The 22,937-nt window shown below is 41.3% G+C and overlaps 2 protein-coding genes across 3 annotated transcripts in view; one reads left to right on the top strand and one right to left on the bottom strand.

The window, feature by feature from the left end:
- Window positions 1–11,755, bottom strand: part of NCKAP1L (NCK associated protein 1 like) — a 40,909-nt gene extending 29,154 nt beyond the window's left edge. The window contains exons 1-7 of the mRNA XM_043564210.1: window positions 11,433–11,755; window positions 10,220–10,330; window positions 9,156–9,248; window positions 3,058–3,114; window positions 2,428–2,570; window positions 1,168–1,258; window positions 940–1,077 (exon numbers count right to left, since the gene is read on the bottom strand). Of these exons, the coding sequence (XP_043420145.1) occupies window positions 940–1,077; window positions 1,168–1,258; window positions 2,428–2,570; window positions 3,058–3,114; window positions 9,156–9,248; window positions 10,220–10,330; window positions 11,433–11,534 (735 nt within the window). The 5' untranslated portion in view covers window positions 11,535–11,755. The remainder of the gene's footprint in view (window positions 1–939; window positions 1,078–1,167; window positions 1,259–2,427; window positions 2,571–3,057; window positions 3,115–9,155; window positions 9,249–10,219; window positions 10,331–11,432) is intronic.
- A 2,317-nt stretch (window positions 11,756–14,072) lies between these two features.
- On the top strand, window positions 14,073–21,913 carry LOC122473536 (gametocyte-specific factor 1-like). 2 transcript variants are annotated; one of them, XM_043564207.1, is made up of 8 exons: window positions 14,073–15,670; window positions 16,651–16,746; window positions 17,242–17,354; window positions 17,797–17,917; window positions 18,091–18,192; window positions 19,362–19,428; window positions 20,911–20,981; window positions 21,742–21,913. In XM_043564207.1, the coding sequence occupies exons 3-8, from the start codon at window positions 17,262–17,264 to the stop codon at window positions 21,753–21,755; spliced, it is 468 nt and encodes a 155-aa protein (XP_043420142.1). In that variant the 5' UTR covers window positions 14,073–15,670; window positions 16,651–16,746; window positions 17,242–17,261; the 3' UTR covers window positions 21,756–21,913. The 2 variants fall into 2 exon arrangements, with proteins under 2 accessions (XP_043420142.1, XP_043420144.1); XM_043564209.1 differs by lacking the exon at window positions 16,651–16,746.
- Window positions 21,914–22,937: the final 1,024 nt, after the last annotated feature.

Raw genomic sequence — 22,937 nt, 5'->3', positions numbered from 1 at the left:
CAGACTGACTCAGGACACTTTGATAAACCAGTAGCTGGGGAACCTGCCAATCATGGAGGTGAGGCAGTGGAAGTGAAATGAGCAAAAATGAATACACTTGAGAAAAGGAAATGAAGCTTGGGCTGGAAGTTGGGACAACGAAACATGTAATATAATATGTCTTCAACAGCTCAGAAAAGCAATACTCAAAATGTTCTCATGATCGCTTCCTCCTTTGGATTTTTTTGCCACCTCAAGTACAAATCACTCATTTGGCGTTTCTCATTCATCTTGTACCATCTCTTGTATTTTTATGACTACGTGGCATATGTTCCCTCCAAGAGTTTAAGTTCTTGAAGCACGGATGTTGGGCCCATATTTCTTTTTCTTTTTTTTTTTTTTAATTTTTTTTTTCAACGTTTATTTATTTTTGGGACAGAGAGAGACAGAGCATGAACGGGGGAAGGGCAGAGAAAGAGGGAGACACAGAATCGGAAACAGGCTCCAGGCTCTGAGCCATCAGCCCAGAGCCTGACACGGGGCTCGAACTCACAGACCGTGAGATCGTGACCTGGCTGAAGTCGGACGCTTAACCGACTGCGCCACCCAGGCGCCCCGTTGGGCCCATATTAATTGAATAAAAATATTTGTTCATTAACTGATGCCTATGTTTAATTTCCTGCTGGGCTGAATAGGTGTCTAATGACTCACTTTCATCTGTCCATTCATTCTATGGTTATTCATTAAATTCTTCCTATGGGCAGCCACACGCTAATCCTGGTCCAAACAAAAGCTCGAATCCAAACATGATTTTTTAGCTATAAGAGGTTATCAACTTAGATGCATATCCTAGAAGAGGGCTAAAGCACTCTTAGGGATGATATTTCTTGAAAGAAGCACACTCTACAGAGATGGCCTTGGCAAAGAGAATGTCATCACTGACCAGAGAAGGGAACGTACTGTGTCTGAATTGGCAGGGTTAATCATGGCTGGGGGGCTGCTGATGAGACTCAGAAGCTGGGCACTGCGCCACTGCTCAGCCCCCTGGGTCCTCCGGACGAAGAGGAAGTGCAAAGAGAGGAGAGCTTCACTCACAGCCTGTGGGAATAAACAAATGAATCCTTAACGTCAATGACGAGGACGATATACTTCCACCAGAGGAATTCTCCACTCTCTCAGGAAACTTGCCTTCGTGTGAGGCCCAAACTCCTCTGTCAACTTCTTCAGAGGGTGATCATACTCCAACACCATCTGCCCCAGACGGGCAAAACTGGGGTCACTGGAAAAAGCATAGGAAAGAAGGGTTACAGGTCTCCCTTGACCATGATGTAAACTCTCATGTTTGCAGATGGGATAAAGCTGTGTGCATAGGCTGGCATCCCCCTCCACCTTCAAAGATATAGAAACTAAACTGTGAGTTACATATATAGATAACCCATTCCAGACCCAAGTGTATCAAGCTATTAGATAGAACTACATAGTTTGGGGCAGGTCCATGAAAGTTTCTGCCATGTAAGTACCCAAAATAGTACTGAACACATGATAGGTACTCTATAAATTCACGTTAATTAGTTGCAATTCGAGTAACATGCCTAGGTCCAAATCTGTATACAACCCAAAAAGATACAAGTAAATTCAAAGCCAATGGGTAAGGCACGTACCTAGGTATTCCTGGAGACACATGGGAATACACATCATACATAGAACAATGTGTCACAGCCTACTCTGATTCTTCTCGTCTTCATTTTTTCAGCCCTTAAATACTTTTATTTGCACTAATGGAGGGGCACAGAATTTCAGATGATCCAAAATCCATTTATATTTGGCTTCAAATGTACTATCATACATTACTTACCTCTAATGGCTTTACCTTGCTAATATTATTCCTACCAATACTAAAAAAAGAAAACTTTATCTTCCTTTCGCAATAACCTGAAAAGCACAGTGGAAGCCAGCCCAGGATTAAAAAATGATCAGAGACAATGCAAATTGGATAATCCACTAGAAGATACTCAAGAGTTAACTATATGTAAAAGAGCTGTGCACTTGTTGATATATGCCATTATAAGGATTTAAAAAAAAATTTTTTTTTTGGGGGGGGCGCCTGGGTGGCTCAGTCAGTTAAGCATCTGACTTCAGCTCAGGTCATGATCTCACAGTTCGTGGGTTCAAGCCCCGCGTCAGGCTCTGTGCTGACAGCTCAGAGCCTGGAGCCTGTTTCAGATTCTGTGTCTCCCTCTCTCTGTGCCCCTCCCCTATTCATGCTCTGTCTCTGTCTCAAGAATAAATAAACATTAAAAAAAAATAAATTTTTTTTTTTGGCCTGGATCATCATGTAGATTGTAAGTCCTCAAATGAAAAAACATGGATTCTATTTCCTTTGTGTCCACCTTGTACCTCATACCACCATGTATGAGATTCTTCATCTCCTAAATCCTTTTAACTCACCTATGCCCATGCAGCATCTCATGGGCACAGTTGTACATGCCAATGAGTACCCGTCGGTCTTCAATCCGTGACAGAAGTAAAATAACTGAGGTGTAAGTCACGATCAAGTCCAGGTAGCTCCGGGTGAAGTCAAAGTTGAGATTCTGCAAGGAAAATACATAGGAACCCAAGAACAGCAAGGCCAATTAATTCCTATTTCACCCACCATTCCAGACAGTACTAAATAGACTCTGAAAGGGTCTGTTTAGAAGGAGGAACTGGTAGGATGGAAAATTCAGAAGGAGAAAATCGGAACCACAGTCAGGGGTTAAAAATGAGCTCAAGATACAAAAAGGCCAGGAAATTTGGTAACATCTGGAGGTTAGAAAAGGTGGAATAAGAACATTTTGGTGTCATTGTTATATTAAATAAATCATACTGCTGATCTGCTTCACATGTAAATATCCTTTAACTTCAGCACTTTATACAAAAGAACTATAGTCACGGAGTGAATAATACAGTATATTATATTAAACATATTGTAATATATTATCATCCTGAAGGAATAGCCATTCTTCCAGTCCCTTCCCAACCCACACTGTTCCAACCAAGACCTTTTCTAGGGTAGAAGAGAATGACGAAGAATCTTACAATATCAAAATGGCACTGGCAGGCATCAATGGTGTTGAGAAGCTCATATACATGATCCTGGGGGTAGAATTGGAAATGAGAATGAATAAAGAATAAAGAGAAGGTGACATGTACTACTAGAATTTGAAGGGAAGGTTCTCTCCCTTAGAGGTCCTAGAGAGCCACTGAGTTACATAAGGGAAGCTGAATAGAGGGAGTTTCTCCTCAGGAAGCCATCAGTGGGCCCCTATTAAGCTTACCCTACCAAATGCCCAAGTTTCCACAGACACAAGTCACTACTATATTACACATACTCTCCCTAATTTTATCATCCCAGTGCCCCCTTCCTCCACACACACACACACACACAAAAAGGTTACAAAATGCAGATCATCTGATAGGCTGTTTCTAAGATACCAGAAATTAGACCCATTTTTTATTGACAAATCCCAAAAGTTTTTCTTGTAATCCATCTCCTGTTTTCAGAAATTAGTCATTAACAAATGAGACTATGACCCAACCTTCTATGTTTCTATTTACTGACCACTTACTATGTGCTAAGTACTTACTAGGTAATTTGCATATCCTTCATTTAACCCTCATTCCAGTGTGATAGGGATTCGTTTTCTTTTCATACATAATTTTACCTAAATAAATATGCAGTTTTATTGTGGACACTTCCCTCCCCCCACATCGGCACAACCCTCCATCCTGCCCCAACCCCCAGGTAAACCAGTTTAACAACCCAGTATGGCCTTTCTTAATTTTCTCCCTATTTATATAGTCTTATTCAGATGGGGGGTGGGGGGAAGGAGAAAACTAGAGAGAGAGGTTTTTTTCATCATCATTTGTGTTATAAAATTGAGATAATGTTATATTCTTCTTGCCATTTTGTTTTTCTCATCCAACCTTACCTGCTTAAAGTCCTCCAAGTCATCTGGTAGAACACGAATGTACTTCTTTTTAATGGCCACATAACAGCCCATGGTATGGTCAATTCATTCAGCCTTTTTTCCCACTGATGGACATTTTCTTTGTTCCCAGTCCCTGGCCTCTCCTTTGTTCCCTATTCCTAACATATTGGCACTTTCATTTCTACAAGGTGGAACTGCTAGATCAAAGAATATATATTTTTTTACTTTAAAAATGTGTTGCCAAGGACTTGAGCAGATACTTGATAATAACAAATATACACATGGCCGCCAATAAGCAAATGAAAAGATGTTCAACGGTATTGGTCATCAGAGAAATGCAAATTAAAACAACACTGTATACCCATGAAAAGGCTAAAACTTAAGTCAGTTAATAGTAAGTGCTGATGAGAATGTGGAGCAACTGGAACACTAATATATGACCGATGGGAGGAGAAAAGGGAACGACGACTTTGGAAAAAAAGTTTGGCAGTTTCTTACAAAATTAAACATACACAGGGGCGCCTGGGTGGCGCAGTCGGTTAAGCGTCCGACTTCAGCCAGGTCACGATCTCGCGGTCTGGGAGTTCGAGCCCCGCGTCGGGCTCTGGGCTGATGGCTCAGAGCCTGGAGCCTGTTTCCGATTCTGTGTGTCCCTCTCTCTCTGCCCCTCCCCCGTTCATGCTCTGTCTCTCTCTGTCCCAAAAATAAATAAACGTTGAAAAAAAAATTAAAAAAAAAAAAAAACCAAAATTAAACATACACATACCATTTGATTTAACAATTCAATTTCTAAATTATTTTCCCAAGTGAAATGAAAAATATGTTGCCACAATGACTTGTACTCAAATGTTTATAGCATCGTGGGCATAATGGCCACCAATATGCGTAATGGACACAACCCAATGGCCATCAACAGGTAAATAGATAAATTGTATCCATACAATGGATCAGTACTCCACAAAAATAGGAAATGAATCACAGTTACATGAAACAACAGAGAGACATCTCAAAAACATTATACTGAGTGAAAGAAACCAGATACAAAAGAATGCATGCTGTATAAATTCTAATTATATGAACCTGTGGAAAAGAGAAGAAAAGAAAATTCTAATCTAGAAAGCAGATCAGTGGTTGCCTGGGGCCAGGAGTTGAGGAGATAGGGATTGAACTGGGAAAAAAAAGGCTCAGGAAACATTTGGAGTGATGGAAATTTTCTATACTCTCACTGTGGTGGTTTTTACATAGGTGCATATATGTGTCAAACTTATCAAAACAGGAAAAAATGTTTCCACGTTATCTTCCCCAAAAGACCTAATCTAAATTAACACATGGGGGATTGGGGCGCCTGGGTGGTTCAGCCAGTTGAGCATCTAACTCTTGATTTCAGTTCAGGTCGTGATCCCAGGGTTGTGGGATCATCAAGCCTCATATTCGGCTCTGTGCAGAGCGTGGAGCCTGCTTAAGATTCTCTCTCTCTCTCTCTCTCTCTCTCTCTCCCCCCCTCCGCTCTCCTCCATGCATGCACACTCTCCCTCTCTCTCCCTCCCTCCCTCTCTCTCTCTCTCAAATAAGTGAATAAATAAATAAACACACAAAATTTAAAAATAAATTAATACATGGGGAAACCAAGGCTAAGAGCAGTTAAGATACATGCCCACGATCACAAACTAGTAAGGGATAGTATCAGAATTAGAACACAGAGCTCATGATTTTCCCTGTATACTACATGACTTCTAAATCTCTGTCTACCCCTATGTTGCCTCATTTGCTAGGAGGGCCTTTCTACCACACCTTCCTGAAACCCAATTCCCAAAGATTATAGATGAGATTTACTATCGGCCACTCACACAATGTCACTACATAAGTCTTATCTTCCAAAGGTAAGAATCAAAAGAGAATGGAATTAGCATTTGTTGGCCTATAACCTTACTATATGCTAAATACTGAGCTAGATGTTTTCCCTGCATCATCTCATTTAATTCTCACAAATACCCCACATAGATCTAATTTCCCCATTTTATAGATAAAGAAACTGGAATCCAAAGAGTGTCCTGTCTAAATTTATACATCTGGCAAATGGTAAAACTGAGATTTGAAACCAGGTCTGTCTGATTCAGAGCCTACCTACTTTACAATGCACAATATCTCAGTGTCTCTATTATTCCTCTTACCCTAAATGAGCGATACCATACACCCTGGGCTCAGAACTTTACCAATGCAGCAACCAGAAGGTGTCCTAAAATCCCCTTTGGACCCAAAGGTTTCCTAGTTTATATGCATCCAGCATTCTTTCCACCACTCCACCAGTGCCTGCCTACCTTTTTCCTAACCACTACCCTCAATTCCAAGATTAATAACTTCTGACCTGACCCTCCTTCAGACTTTACAGTTTTCCATGTCCCCACTTCATTGTGTGATGAAAGGCCTGGATTAGCCCCCTTGGGTAGATTGGGGGCACCCAAAGCAGGGTTCCATACTCTTGTTTCATCTGAAGAAATCCTATGGTACCATCACAAACTTGGATTGCTCAGATGGCTAAAATCTATGTTATTTCTTGAATACGTAAATAACACATGCTCATTGCAGAAAAATTATAAAATACAAACAAGCATAATTTTAATTCATTTTTAAAATCACTCAAAATCCCACCAATCAGAAGTTCAAATTTTCTTTATATGCGTGTTTCCCCATATAAATATACATACTAGAGACATCTTATGTCTTACTGTATTATAATTTGCTTTGACGTTAAAGAATATATGAGGGGCGCCTGGGTGGCTCAATCGGTTAAGCGTCCGACTTCAGCTCAGGTCATGATCTTGCGGTTTGTGGGTTCAAGCCCCGCATCGGGCTCTGTGCTGACAGCTCAGAGCCTGGAGCCTCCTTCGGATTCTGTGTCTCTCTCCCTCTCTCTGCCCCTCTCCCACTCACACTCTGTCTCTCTCTCCTTCAAAAATAAATAAACATTAAAAAAATTTTAAAAAAAAGAATATATGAAAAACATTTTTCCATGCTGATTATCATAGATATTATCATCTTTCACAGCTGCATAATATTCATTTATAGACATATACTCTGAACTTTTAACCGAACCTCTATATATTGGATACATCAATTATCAATTTGTCACTATCTTAAATAAGGCAAAAGAGTACATTATTTTTTTTAACAGAGTACATACTCTTACATATCTCTGTACTTCTGATTGTTTCCTTAAGAAAAACGTCTAGAAATAAAATCACTACATTAAAAAGTATGTGTTTTAGGGATGCCTGGGGGCTTAGTCCCTTAAGCGACGGACTCGTCTCGGCTCAGGTCAATGATCTCATGGTTGGTGAGTTTGAGCGGCAAGTCAGGCTCTGTCCTGACAGAGCAGGGCCTGCTTGGGATTCTGCCTCTCCCTCTCTCTATGCCTCCCCGGCTCATTCTCTCTCTCTCTCTCTCTCTCTCTCTCTCTCTCTCTCTCTCTCTCTCTCACACAAAATAAACTTTTTTTTAAATGTGTGTTTTTAAGACTTTTGAAACACATCATCAATTTGCCCTTCAAAAACATCATACCAAATAATTTTTACAGTTTGTTTACATTTACAAAAATAGTACCTGCTCATTATTTAAAACACAAAGAAAATATCATCTATGTAGTATTGCTACCAAAACTACAATCAGAGAGTTAACAAATCAGACAAATCCAAATTGAGGGATATTCTGAAAAATAACTAGTCTGGACTCCAAAAAGTCAGTGTCATCAAAGACATAAGGAAAAAAAAAAAAAAAAACGGTTGGGAACTATTCTAAAGACTACAGGGGCGCCTGGGTGGCTCAGTCAGTTAAGCGGCCTACTTCGGCTCAGGTCATGATCTCGCGGTTCGTGAGTTCGAGCCCCACGTCGGGCTCTATGCTGACAGCTCAGAGCCTGGAGCCTGTTTCAGATTCTGTGTCTCCCTCTCTCTGACCCTCCCCTGTTCATGCTCTGTCTCTCCCTGTCTCAAAAATAAATAAAACGTTAAAAAAAAAAATTAAAAAAAAAAAAGACTACAGAGACATGACAGCTAAATCCAATGTGTTATACGTGAGACAACTAGTAGAACGTGAACACGGACTGTATGTTAAAACTAATAATATTGCAGTAATGTTACATTTCCTGAGTGCGATAATTATATTAGGGTTATGTAAGAAAATATTCTTGTTCTTAGATGTACGCTAAAGTATTTAGGAAGGGAAATGGCACGACATCTGCAACTAACTCAAATGGTTCAGGAAAACAATAAAGATTAGCAAACATGGTAAAATACTAACAATTAGGAAATCTAAGAGAAGAATAGAATCATATTCATTGTAATATTCTTGAAATTTTTCAGATTTGTAATAAAATATTGGGGAATGGTACTTAAAATACTTGAATACTTAATGCTTAAATATATACACTGTAATAAATTAAAGCTAATCATAGTCTACTCCCACAGGTAGTTATTCCTAACAGTTAAATGTATAACGTTCCAAATATGCCCAAGTACATACTAACACTATATATATACACAAGCCTATGTATCCTTTCATTTATTTTTATTTTTTTAATGTTTATTTATTTTCGAGAGAGAGAGAGACAGCACAAGCAGTGAGGGGCAGAGAGAGGGGGAGACACAGAGTCTGAAGCAGGCTCCAGTCTCTGAGCTGTAAGCACAGAGCCCAATGCAGGGCTTGAACTCACAAACCGTGAGACAATGACCTGAGCTGAATCAGATGTTTAACCAACAGAGCCACCCAAGTGCCCCATAAATGAAATGTAATTAAATCATACACTATAACTTGTTTTTCTTTAACCAAGATATCCTTCCACATCAGTACATATCCCTTACTTTTTCTTTTTTTTTTTTAATTTTTTGTTTTACATTTATTTATTTTTGAGACAGAGAGAGACAGAGCATGAATGGGAGAGGGTCAGAGAGAGAGGGAGACACAGAATCCGAAACAGGCTCCAGGCTCTGAGCTGTCAGCACAGAGCCCGATGCGGGGCTCGAACTCACGGACTGTGAGATCATGACCTGAGCCGAAGTCGGTCGCCCAACCGACTGAGCCACCCAGGAGCCCCAATCCCTTACTTTTTCAAGAAATAATATTAAGAAACATAAATGAACATCTACTAAAGAAGGAATAGCCTCAGAAGGATAATGCCTATACTGGGGTCCTAGGCTAGAGAGAGCTCACCCGAAATTCCATGACATCCACAAATGACTGGTAGTAGTTGATGAGGAATCTAATTATCTCAGATTTTTCTCGATGTACTGGTCCTAAATGTTGCTGAGGGAAACACAAAGCAAAAATTTTAAAACACAAAAAACACAATTGTTCAAGGTAATCCAAGAAGAATAGGAGTCATGCCTAAAACATTCTTGAAAAGACTTGAAATACACTGACAGGCAAAGTTGGAAAATCTCCAATGCTCTGAAGGTCTTAAACAGAGGAGAGTCTTGGGGCGCCTGGGTGGCGCAGTCGGTTAAGTGTCCGACTTCAGCCAGGTCACGATCTCGCGGTCCGTGAGTTCCAGCCCCGCGTCAGGCTCTGGGCTGATGGCTCAGAGCCTGGAGCCTGTTTCCGATTCTGTGTCTCCCTCTCTCTCTGCCCCTCCCCCGTTCATGCTCTGTCTCTCTCTGTCCCAAAAATAAATAAACGTTGAAAAAAAAATTAAAAAAAAAAAAACAGAGGAGAGTATCTAGGTAAGATGATGCGTATAATCTTGACTTGATACCGAGTGCTAAATGAGAGGAAACTTCAAGGTCTCTTTCAGTTAAAGAGGCTTGCCATTTATATTAAAGTCAAAAGAAGCAGAATGAGAAGATGCTACACATATAACGGTAAGAAATCTAGGGCTAATATTTAATGGAGGAGAACTAAGTAACATTCCACGAGATGCCTGATTCTCAGATAATCAGCAAGGAAACAGAGGGGGAAACAGGAACAACGGTAAAATAAATGTACCTTGCTGGGTTGATCAAGCTGTCTTCCTCTATAAGAACAAAGTGTTCTCATGAATCTTGCAACGGAGAAAGGGGCAATGCTTTGCTCTAGCTTACCCTGAGAGAATCCCATCTTATCTCAGAACTCTCAAGATTACAAGAGCCTAAAGCCCTGTGGTTGAGCCCAGGAAAACTAAAAGGAGGCTACTCTATCCCCTGCCAAGTTCAAAGAAAGGCAGTTAAAAGAGGAGAGTTCAAGCCATCCAAGCACAGAATTATTTCAGAGAAAAGAGAGGAGAGGGATCATGTTCTCACCGTGCTGCTTCGGACATCAATGTTGGGAAATTTCTTGTTGATATACTTGAGAGAAGGTTCCATGGACTTTTCCAGTAAAAAAGGTGGCTTGGATTTGGGGTCTGAGCAAGTCTGCACCAATAAAGCACACTGTTTCAACCCTTTCTCCTGTCCCTCCAAACATACCCCTCCCTGCAGCATTTATTCTCACACAGTCTCATGGAAAGGGAATCTGAGAATTCATTATGAAAGCATTATGAAAGTCCACTGTTAAGTAGACGAGGAACAAGCTCCAAGACATGAAGCCAACTATCAGTAGAGCTGAACAACCTGGGTATCTTGTCTCATGGAGAAGAATTCAGCGAATTCAGCGTCTGCTGGGGCCCCAGCGCAAAGAGGAAGCTCTCTCCCCACCCCTCAGCTGAAGCCGGAAGGAGAAAAGCAGCTGCTCCTGAATTAGACTTCATGGGCAAGTGTGTCACAATTATGTCCATATCTAAGTATCTCACCCAGAGGGCATTTGTAGGAGTCACGGGGTCAGACAACCATGTTCCTGGTGATTTATTTTATTACAAAATGCATAAAAGTTCCCTCTCCCTATTTTCTCTTCCAGAAACTCCCCACTCCCGCGCCTGTCTTTATCTCTTTACTTCCCTAGGCCCAACTCCTTGCCCCCCACCCACCCCCCACCCCACAGCCCCGCCTAGTCTCACTCTTGTCACCAGCCTCTCTCAACTCAACAGATCCTATCCTAAGCATACACACACAACCAGAGCATGAACTCTCAGACTCTAAGTATCTCAGAAGGCACCTACCCATATTTTATTGAAATAGCTATTTTTTTTCCTTTTAGGTAAGTACTTCCATGGAAAAGTTTTTGCCAGAGACCCAACTTTGGACGTCTTCAGAGTATGGGAGATCAACAATAAACAATGAGACCCAGAATTCTAGATCCCAGACCTTATTCAAGTGACTCAGAACAAAATTATTTCCTACCTCCATATGCCCAGCAGAAAGCAGACACTCTCATTGGGGCGAGAATCATATCGAGAAGGGGAAAGCCCTTAAAAAGAGCCTGCCGTTCTGCCTTCCAACACTGGCCGGCCTATGTAATCTGAGTGACTGAAGGCCAGTGGGAAAGAAGAGGAGTCTAGCCCCTGGAACTGCCAGCCACGGGGTCCCCTGCCCTACTGTTGCTGGAATAATTAGTACTGGCCCAGTTGTTCATGCTTACCTTCTTGATGTTATACATGCGGATGAGAACCCCCTGACCTCGATCATTCAGAATAGTGAGCTTCTCGGCTAATTTATGCTGGTAGGCAGAGGTCAAAGACATGATGGCCACCGAAAGAGAGGAGTATCCGGACAGCAATGCCGAATCTCCCCAAACACTTTCAGCTTGGGTGGTGACACCCCCTGGGCGGAGGGACCCAGCCTGGTTGGTGCGCTGGTCTTCCTGTAGCCTCTACAATTGGCTCATGGGGGAAAGCAGTCATTACAGCTCACAGGCCTTCAGAATCTTCTTGTGCTTCCTCTTGCACACTCAGCAGGAGACACTTCCTCTTTCTAGCTGTGTAGCATTTTTGGTAAGACTGTGAAGTTGGTGGAGGCAGGGGAGAGGGACAGGCTTTCAAGGCTCCTCACAGTCTAGCACCAACCTTTTTGGCCTTACCCCTTCACTAGAGTCCTATAAAAAGCTCTGCACCAGACAAACAAGTATCGACTACCCCACTCCCATCCACCTTTATGCTTTTTCTCTTTTATATATCCCCATCAAGAACACCTATATTAGGGGCGCCTGGGTGGCTCAGTCGGTTAAGTTTCCAACTTCAGCACAGGTCATGATCTCATGGTTTGTGAGTTCGAGCCCCATATCAGGCTCTGTGCTGATAGCTTGGAGCCTGGAGCCTGCTTCAGATTCTGTGTCTCCCTCTCTCTCTGCCTCTCCCCTGCTCATGCTCTGTCTCTCTCTGTCTCTCAAAAATAAATAAATGTTTTTAAAAAATTTTTAGGGGCGCCTGGGTGGCGCAGTCGGTTAAGCGTCCGACTTCAGCCAGGTCACGATCTTGCGGTCCGTGAGTTCGAGCCCCGCGTCAGGCTCTGGGCTGATGGCTCAGAGCCTGGAGCTTGTTTCCGATTCTGTGTCTCCCTCTCTCTCTGCCCCTCCCCCGTTCATGCTCTGTCTCTCTCTGTCCCAAAAATAAATAAACGTTGAAAAAAAAATTTTTTTTAAAAAAAGGAACACCTATGTTATTCTCAGCTGAACCTTAGGCCTATCCATCTTTTAGGGCCCAGATTAAATCCCAAATCCTCCACATTATCCCTTCCAGTATCAAATACTATACAGAACACCATATTCTTCACTATATTTTTAAGTATATGGCTTATCTCCCCCAACCACATCATAAGCCCCTTAATGACAGGAATTGTATCTAATACTTCTTCATATCTTTCACAATACTTTAATACAGTGATTCTTAAAATGTAGTCATATCAGCATCATCTAGAAACTTGTTAGAATGCATATTCCCAGGACCCACTCCAGACCTACTGAATCCAAAACTCTGGGGTAGGGTCCAGCACTCTGTGTTTCAATAAGCCTTCCAAGTAATTCCAATGTACTCTCAAGTTTGAGAACCACTGCTCTTGCATAAGAGTTCATTTATTTTTTTTAAGTTTATTTATTTATTTTGAGAGAGAGAACAGTCACACAAGTGGGGAAGGCACAGAGAGACAGTGCGAGAGAGAATCCAAAGCAGGCTCCACATTGTCAGAGCAGAGCCCGATGTGGGGCTTGAACTCACAAACTGTGAGATCATGACCTGAGCTGAAATGAAGAATTGGATGCTTAACCTACTAAGCCACCCAGGCCCGCATCTAGTACAATAGCTCTTAAAGGTGCTTAAGAAACTGAGGTCAATCCCTATCCTCTGAGATTCAGGATTGGTAACTCTGCAGTGAGGCCTAGAAATCTGCATTTCTAAGTACCATGGGAGGATTTGGTGCAAATATTCCATCAAATACATGTTGAGAAACACTGATCTAGAACACCACCTCTTGGACTCAACCACTTAGTAAAGATGCTGACTTGTTTGTTGAATTATTAAGACTAAATTGGGAAATAGGCCACATGAAGAACCATATTAACTGAGGTTAACAAGGGAAAAGTAATTAATAGACTTTAAATCTTAGAAGGCTGAATAAATTTTAGCACTAAAAAATTCTTGCCATTCTAACCAGGCCTTAGCTCCCTAATTCAAGAAAACCAACTCACTTTCATGTTTCTTTCAAGGAGAAAAGCAGAAAGTCCTCAGAAAAATTCTACATTAAACAGAGTTGTCTTCATATCTACTTCCTTTCCAATACCTTTTCTCCACTTTTCTTTTAAAAAAATTTTTTAACGTTTATTTATTTGAGAGAGAGGGAAAGAGAGACAGAGCATGAGTGGGGGTGGGACAGAGAGAGAGGGAGACACAGAATCTGAAGCAGGCTCCAGGCTCCCAAGTGGTCATCAGCACAGAGCCTGATGCGGGGCTCGAACTCATGAACCGCAAGATCATGACCTGAGCTAAAGTCGGACCCTTAACCGACAGAGCCACCCAGGCACCCCCTTCCACTTTTCAATCATTCTCATTTGCCATATCCAGGGCTCTTACATTATTCCAATAAATCCTGGGATGGAGGGATAGGAGAGCTGATTGGCATTATTATATACAGATCTTAATATGTTTGTTCTCAAGATAATGTCTCTTTTAAAGAAACAAGATGACAGTGCTTAACACACAAAATTTCAAACATCCCTAAGGGAAACTTTATACTCCTGGAAAACAGAATCTGCCTTCCAGTTTTTTTACTAGATAGAATCCCTAGAAAGCTAGGGGCCTGGAATGAGGTGTTATTGGCCCTGAAGATTTGAATTACCCGCTATTCTCAAAGAAACCCAGGTTCTACTAAAGACATTGGTGGGATTTCTACTGGTCTTTCACCTTGATGGGGGAGATTAAGAGCAGTTGCTGAGGCACCAACAGGTAGGAAGCACAGCTGCCATATAGCCGCAGCCTTTTTTACAGGTTAGTATAGTTTCATTGGATCTTTTTCACTTGCATTTGTTATCCTCCTGAAATTTTTGTTGAAGACTCTCCATACCAAGCCAATCTTTTCTCCTGTTCCCGAATACATACTCCCCAACCCAGCAGGGACCAGCCTAGTAGTCTACTGTGAATGTGCCACATTCATTTCTGCCTTTCTCATGATGTGTGCTTTCCCTCTTGCTGACCCAAATCCTACTCGATCTTCTGGATCTGGCTCAAAGAGTCCTAAGTCCGGCCCTTGCTGAACTCCTGCGGTATTTGGTCACTAACACATATTTTACATCTAAATTAGGTCCCATCTTTGACTGCCTGTTTCATATTCTACTGCCACCCCAGCTGAACTGTAAGATTGCTGGAGACTGGAAAACACTTATTTGCTTGTATTTAGTATATGTGAAAACCCTACATTTTGGCATAGGACAGATTTTGGGCTTGAATGTAGTTGAGTCCAGTGGACAAAGCCTTATGATTCAGAGGCAAGGAGCCCAGGTTATGGAGCCATAAAGCTTGAGTCCACATCCCAACTCTATCATTTAGCAGCTCTGATCCAGTTTCCCTGCCTGCAAAATGGAGATATTGATAATAGTTCCTACCGAAAGGAACTGTATTAAGGTCCTACACGCGAAGTGATGACCTAGTTATATACTAGGGACCCGGTACTTTAAGTGCTTTGTACGTATTACCTCAAATAATTCTAATGTTATTCAAACATGTGCTAGCTTTGTAACTTCAGGATCTCTCTCACTCACGGAGTTGGTTTCCTAATCTATAAAACCGTGGTGATTCCTCATATACCTGTAGAAGTGGTTACATGATATGGTGTTTGTAAACATTCAGCTCCAGGCCTGGTACGCTGGATTAAGAATGCCAAAAAGAAAGTAAAAGTAAAATTTGGGTGTTTTTAGTATGTGATGAGCTTATGTCACTTTCTGTGAAATTCTACTTGGCATCGCATAAAGAAAAAGGCCAGATTTAAAGATGGGACTAATTGTTCCAACTGGTAGACTTTAGAGAAACTTCATTGGAAAGACCATGCAGCAGTTCCTCCTGGAAACTGGAAGAACCCTTCTGAGGGTGGTTCAATTACCCCCGGGCAGGGCCTAGTAACCCCGGCTACAAGTCAGAATCCCCTGTGGAACTCTTTTAAAGCCACAGTTAGCCAGACCTCATGTGTGAAGATTCTGATCTGCTAGTTCTGGAAGATCTGTCACTTTAAAACTACTCAGTGATTTTCATGCACAACCAAGATTGAAAAACAGTCATTCAAGACTTAACTATGACATCAAAAACTTCCAAACCTCTTGAGAACCATAGACCATATGGTGGGAGAAGAGGAATTGAGTAGCTTGAACAGAAAGTTGATTTACATCACTTGACAAAGGTACTTTGCTCTCCCTCACCCCAAACTTCTGCGAAATTTGCCTTGTTCTGACTTGTAGGATTGTTTCCCTCTTCAGATTCAGACACACTTTCCTTCAGATTCTTGAGAGACACTGCTTCAAGAATAACGTAAGAGGTCTCAAAGGCCTCTAGACTCAGTTTAATTGTCAAAGTAGCTTCGAGGCTACAACACTCTCGCCACGTCTAATACGTATTAAATCAAATGGCCTCCATTATAGTCTTGGCCTCCCAACATGGGATATTCAGCTATCGATAATTAGACGAATGGTCCAAGCTTACCAATTCTTGCTGCCACTTTTGAAGCACTCTTTGTTAAGACCAGCCTTATCAGTCTGATCAAACTTTATACTTTTCTAGGCTGCTGGATAAAATAAGGGTTTGGGGTTATCTGAAGACTACATTTTAGTATTAAAGCTCTTCTTCTATTATCTTTAAGAATCTAAAGATAACTGTATGATACTGGATTATACTGCAGGTGTTATTTTCCAGAAAGCCAATTCACTTTATAGTAAGTGTTCGTGGCTCTAATATTATCATTAACATGCAGTGTAAGCTTGAAAGAGCCACCCTGGCTTGCGTTCCTGAAAGGCACCTGAGTGTAAATCCCTGGACTTAATCATCTAAATGCTCTCAGGAAAATCTGACATTTAACAGTCTAGCTCTGTGCCCTTTGTCTATGCCCTAGGCATGATCCAAAGCAGAATTGAAATGGGCTATTCTAGGCACTTTTCTATCCTTCCTTCTTATGCCACTCTGCCTTGATCCTTCCCCCCCTCCCCCCATCTCAATCAGACTATGCTGTCCCTGCTTTGCAGAAATCTCCGCTGTAGCTGTTGCCTGGAAACTTGGGAGTCCTTGAAGTGAATGTCTCCTAGGATAGCTAAAGACAGCTAGCCATAAGGGAAAGTAGGCCTCCTATTGGCAGTCAAATGTGGCAGATTTGAGATGATATATTCTTAGTTCTTTCTAGGAGTCTTCATATGCTGATACGTACAACTTTAAAGATTTCAGACTGGCATTCGCAGATAATCATAAAGTAGCCTGAACTTGAACATGGTACTGTTTATTCTTCTATTCCCCTCTCCCCAAAAGGGCTATGCTGATCTGACAAGTAGCATCTTTGTCTAGCAAAGGGCTTAATTTAGATAGATTTGGCAAAGAGAAGGAAGGGAGCAATGCTGAACTGTAAAGGAACCAGCTGCCCTGGCCTTGCTTTCCTGAACACTCAAGCTGATGGTGCTGAATTTCATCTTAGCCCAGTACTGTGAGCTTTCCAAAGAGCCTTGTCTGTTTAATACTCTATTTGGGGGGCACAGAATTCTATTCAAAAGAATCTATAAGACTAAAATATATGTATAAATGTTAAGTTTTAGTTTTCCAAGGCATGTAAGCCGTGAAGTTCTCCTATTAGCTGACTAGGCTATTGCTTTAGACATGCAAAACTTTCATAGGGAGATACCCATATCTTTGCCTCTTTTTTTGAGAACAGAAAGTAGGCCTATGTCAAAACTACTTGATCTTAAATGTCAATATTTTCTTTGTCAACCCAAGGTTCCTACTATTTAGGCCTCATGGAGCCAGAAGTCCTAAAAATATGTCCTTATGACCCAAACCACAGGATGCCAGCCAGCAGGTTACAGTACCACCTGGCATCATGTAGAAAGGTATGTTTTCCTGGTTAATACAAAATATTGGGATACCTGGGTGGCTCAGTCGGTTAAGCATCCCACTCTTGGTTTCAGCTCGGGTCATGATCTCAGTTTGTGAGTTCCAGTCCTGCATCAGGCTCTGTGCTGATGGTGTGGACCCTGCTTGGGATTCTCTCTCTCCTTCTCTCCCTCTCTCAATCTCTCTCAATCTCTCTCTCTCTCTCTCTCTCAAATAAATAAACTTTTTAAAAAATGTTAAATCACTGGTGGAAGAAATATAAGCTCAATATAAAAAGTTAAAAGATTAAAAAAAAAAAAAAACAAGCTTCTGACCATACATAGCACTTAGCAGTTCTTAATGTTGGAAATGGTTTGTCTTCAGCATTTCCTGAAAGGAATGGAGGGTAGAATACAGGCAAAACCCAATAGCCATTTCACAAGAGCCTTTTTCTTTTAGAAAAATCTGAAGATAGCTAAAAAGATGGCTAATTGCAAATATAATGCTTGCCATGTGGTCCCAATCAAAAGGCTCAAGGAACATGAGGCTAACTGTGTCAATAGAACTGCTGTAGATGATGGTAAGTCTTTTTTTTGGGGGGGTGGGGGGGGAGGATAGATGAGTGGCATCAAGTTCTATTGCCCCTTGCCCTCCATATTTCATAACTAGGGAAGTCTTAGCCCACTAAGAGGAATGAAAAACAAAAGGAAGTTTCTACTCTGCTTCTACAACTTCTGATCTGCTTTATTTCAGAGCCATTTAATCTTCCAAAGGTTATTTCTCCGAGTTTGGAGCCAAATGAAAAACTTTCTAATACTGCCAATCAGATTCTAGACCCTGATGTCTGGAACATAGGTGAGCAAGGGTGAAACAGTGAACACAGCCATAAGTGAAGGCTTGGACTCTAAGTCCTTCATAGCTGATAAGTACTGTAGTCCTGGATAAATTAAGTCTTAATACTCCTCCCACAAAATCCTTCAACACAGTCAAATAAATCTGGGAATTTCATCTGCATCTGGAGAAGCAACCCAGCAAAAAGGGATCTAGTTAAAACCAAAAATCATTTATAACGGCTTAAAGAATCTTACCTTACCAATATCTGGTCACTTTCCATAGAAAAAAGTATTGGTATAAATTGAAACTTGTAGTCTAAAAGGTTTGGATTTATCCCATCTCAAGTGATATCCTTTCTCTAAAATGTAGCATGCCATAAAGAATTCACTAGTTTTTCAGTCAGTCTAGGTTCAACTATATGCTGTGGCCATAAGGAAAGTTACTTCTCAACCACATCTCCCTCACCTATAAAGGTATAACACCTACCTTATAAGATAAGTATTAAATAAAGATGTATGTGTGTATTAGAATAATGCAAGTTCCTTTAACAGATAAAGTTCAGGTTGTGTTGATATCCTGGTTTAACACAACAGAAGTTTCCTTGTGTAACCCAATGCAAGCATTCAGTGGGGACGGTGGATTGAGACCACAGGCTCTTTTCATCTGTGACTGTCACCTTCCACGCTTGGCTTCCCAAACTGCCACAAAAAGACAGTGGAGGTGCGGGTGCCTCTTAAGCAGCTTGACCCAGAAGAAAATACTTCCACTCACATTCCATTGGCAAAAACTAATCATATGGCCACACCTAAGGTAAAACTGGTGGGAACGTTGTCCCTGGCGGCACAAGCGATTCCCAGCAACAACTATGGAAGAGAGATTCAAATCTCTGCTGCCAACTAGCTTTCTCTGCAACAATCTAAAAATGCTTAGTACTGGGGCACCTGGGTGGCTCAGTCGGTGGGGTGTCTGACTCTTCAGGTCATGGTCTCACAGTTCATGGGTTCGAGCCCTGCATCGGGCTCCATGCTGATGGGGCAGGGCCTGCTTGGGACTCTCTCTCTCTCCCTCTCTCTGCTCCTTCAGCATGCGTTCCTCTCTCTCTCATAAAATAAATAAACTTTAAAAAAATTAAAAATTAAAAAAAATGCTTGTACTTGTATCACATCTCCATCTTCTCTCCTCCTTTCTAGATAACACATATCATTCTCCTTTATTTGTTCTTAAGACATTTGCTCCAAAAATGCTGGTTTGTGAAAGGTAAGATAAATCATCTTACAGAAGTCATTGGAATAGTAGGGTGCCTGGTAGCTCACTCAGCTGAGCGTGTAGATTTTGGCTCAGTAATGATCCCAGGGTCATGGGATTAAGCCCCACATTAGGCTCTGTGCTGAGCATGGAACCTAAGATTCTCCCTCTCTTTCTCTCTCTCTCCCTTTGCCTCTCTCCCTCGCTTGCATACTCTCTCTAAAAAAAATTTTTAAAGTTATTGGAACAGAGAGAAAAATACCTTTAAGTTCAATTCTTAAAGCTAGATGGCCACTACGTCATAGACCTGGCAGATGCCTAAACTTCAATTATAAATGTTTAAAAACCTATACTTATGGGCTCTGAGTACCTCCATTCCCTCCCTAAGGCTCCACTTAGGACTTTAATCCATTAAGGACTTGATTACACAGGTTGTCAATTCTATCTTAGATTTTCAAAAATAAAAAAAAACAATTCCTAAAATTGTAAAGGGGAAATAATTATTATACTACACATGAACCAACCTAACAAGGATCCCCAACCTAACAAGCTTGAAGGGCACATCTAAGAGTTAGAGAAGCCAGGGCACTTGGGTGGCTCAGTAGGTTAAGCATCTGACTCTTGGTTTCGGCTCAGGTCATGATCTCTTGGGTAGTGAGTTTGAGTCCCACACTGGGCTCCGTGCTGACAGTGCAGAGCCTGCTTAGGATTCTCTCTCTCTCCCTCTCTTTCTGTCCCTCCCCTGCTCTCTCTCGCTCTCTCTCTTAAAATAAAATAAGTAAACTAAAAAACAAGAGTTAGAGGGGCACCTGAGTGGCTCAGTTGGTTAAGTGTCTCACTTCAGCTCAGGTCATGATCTCATGGTTCATGGGTTCAGGCCTCGTATCAGGCTCTGTGCTGACAGCTCAGAGCCTGGAGCCTGCTTCAGATTCTGTGTCTCCCTCTCTCTCTGCCCCTCCCCTACTCGAATGTACTCTGTCTCTGTCTCTCAAAAATAAATAAGACATTAAAAAAATTAAAAAAATTAAAAAAATAAAAAGAGAGAGAGAGAAGCCATCAATGGAATTACCCACCACATGTACAGGGGTATGGGAAGTACAAAGGGACTGTATAAACAGAAGCTTGCATGAAGTCAATAATTCCTACTCTGACAATGATATCAACCATTTGTGATAAAGTAATTTTAATCTCTGGGGCACCTGGGTGGCTCAGTCAGTTAAGCATCTGACTTGTGACGTTGGCTCAGGTCATGATCTCACAGTTTGTGAGATGGAGTCCCACACCAGGCTCTGTGCTGACAGCTCAGAGCCTGCTTGGGATTCTTTCTCTCCCTCTGCCCCTCCCCCACTCATGCACACTCTCCCTTTCTCTTTCCCAAAATAAATAAATAAACCTTTTTTATAAAGTGATTTTAATCCCCTAGAACTGGTTATCTAAACTAAATCTTCAGTGCTGGTCTCCAACTAATTTTCCTTTTTTGGTTATCTTCTACAGTGACTCAAGAGACATAAAAAAAGAGACTATGGATGAAAAACATCCTAACAACTATAAGTCCTGGAGAAAAAGTAGAGTAACTTTTTTAAACCAGTGGGTCCCTGGGTGGCTCAGTCAATTAAGTGTCTGACTCTTGATTTATGCTCAGGTCATGACCTTGGGGTCATGAAGTCAAACCCCAAGTCGGACTCCGCACTGGGTGTGGAGCCTGTTTAAGATTCTCCCTTTCAGGGCACCTGGGTGGTTCAGTGGGTAGAGCATCCGACTTCGGCTCAGGTCATGATCTAGCGGTTTGTGAGTTCACGCCCCGCGATGGGCTCTGTGCTGACAGCTCAGAGCCTGGAGCCTGCTTTGGATTCTGTGTCTCCCTCTCTCTCTGCCCCTCCCCCACTCACACTCTGTCTCTCTCTCCTTCAAAAATAAATAAACATTTAAAAAACAAAAAAGATTCTCACTTTCCTTTTCCCTCTGCCCCTGCCCCTCTCACACTTAGGCTTGCACTTGCACTCTCTCAAAAAAAAAAACTATCAATATCATAGTTCTATGATATTAACATAGTTTTAACTAATCACTAATGTCGTATTCTAAATCTTCAAAGTTTCTTAGACAAACTTTTATTCTTTAAAAAAATAAACCATATTTTCTATTCTAAGTCCTTCTCCACACCAAATAGTAGAATGCAAGGAAAGTCCCAATGGCTTTAAGTCAGAGTATGGAGAAAGAGCTGTCTAAAACTCTATTTGAAAAGCAACTAACACATATTGAGCTTAGGTCTTCTATAAAAACACTATAAAAAATGACACTACTTTAATGTTCTCTTTCTACCCATAGGTCAGAAAAACTGATAGAGAAGCTGTGGATTAAAGAGCCAGCAGACAGAAAATGTATTTGTCCTTTTTCAAACTTTGGGGAAATCTTAACTGTCAAGTTTTAGATAACAACTCCAGTCATTGTTGGCATCTTAGTATGTTTTTATTTATTTAAATAAAGAATATCCTTCCTGTGACCGGCTTCATTTGGTTTTTTAGTCTTCCTTGTTTTCATATCCTCATTTGTCAACCAAAAGGCTAGAGGGCTTTTTTGCCTATTTCCCTTATTAGTGGAGGAAATGCAGTAACCTTAATCATATCCTTTTTTGTTTTTCTTTTTTTTACCATTTATTCAGTTTTAAGAGAGAGAGACAGAGCGTGAGCAGGGTAGGGGGGCAGAGAGAGAGACACAGAATCTGAAGCAGGCTCCAGACTCCAAGCTGTCAGCACACAGCCAGACGTGGGGCTCGAACTCACAAACCATGAGATCATGACCTGAGTTGAAGTTGGACGCTTAACCGACTGAGCCACCCAGGCGCTCCCTTAATCAGATTCTTTATCCTCCGATTATTTTTCTCCTACTCCAAGTCATGTACTACATGACCATCAGATCAACCTTCTTCAATTAATTTTGTACAAACCTTCCATGTTTAAAAGATACAGTTTTGGGGAATGAAAACTGGTGCAGCCACTCTGGAAAACAATATGGAGGTTCCTCAAAAAATTAAAAATAGAACTACCCTACAACCCAGCAATTGCACTACTAGGTACTTATCCAAGGGATACAGGGGTGCTATTTCTAAGGGACACATGCACCCCCATGTTTACAGCAGCACTATCAATAATAGCCAAAGTATGGAAGAGCCCAAATGTTCATCGATATATATATATATATATATATATATATATATATATACGCACACACACACACACACACAATGGAGTATTACTGGGCAATCAAAAAAAATGAAACCTTGCCATTTGCAACTACGTGGATAGAACTATAAGGTATTATGCTAACCGAAATTAGAGAAAGACAAATATATGATTTCATCATACGAGGGCTTTAAGATACAAAACAGATGAACATAAGGGAAGGGAACCAAAAAAATATATAAAAACAGGAAAGGGGATAAAACATAGACTCTTAAATATGGAGAACAAACAGGATTACTAGAGGGGTTGTGGGAGAGGGGATAGGCTAAATGGGTAAGGGGC

This window comes from Prionailurus bengalensis, chromosome B4 (genome assembly GCF_016509475.1).
Source record: "Prionailurus bengalensis isolate Pbe53 chromosome B4, Fcat_Pben_1.1_paternal_pri, whole genome shotgun sequence".
Lineage (NCBI taxonomy): Eukaryota > Metazoa > Chordata > Mammalia > Carnivora > Felidae > Prionailurus > Prionailurus bengalensis.
The sequence above is the reverse complement of the archived record's forward strand: the minus strand, read 5'-3'. Positions and strand labels throughout refer to the sequence as shown.

Excerpts from the sequence above, each read along its gene's own strand:
- LOC122473536 (XM_043564209.1), top strand. The coding sequence starts at position 17,262 with ATGGAGCCAGAAGTCCTAAAAATATGTCCTTATGACCCAAACCACAGG. Across the intron at positions 17,918-18,090 it reads TAGAACTGCTGTAGATGATG|AGCCATTTAATCTTCCAAAG; the intron begins GTAAGTCTTTTT and ends GCTTTATTTCAG. Across the intron at positions 18,193-19,361 it reads CCCTGATGTCTGGAACATAG|ATAACACATATCATTCTCCT; the intron begins GTGAGCAAGGGT and ends CCTCCTTTCTAG.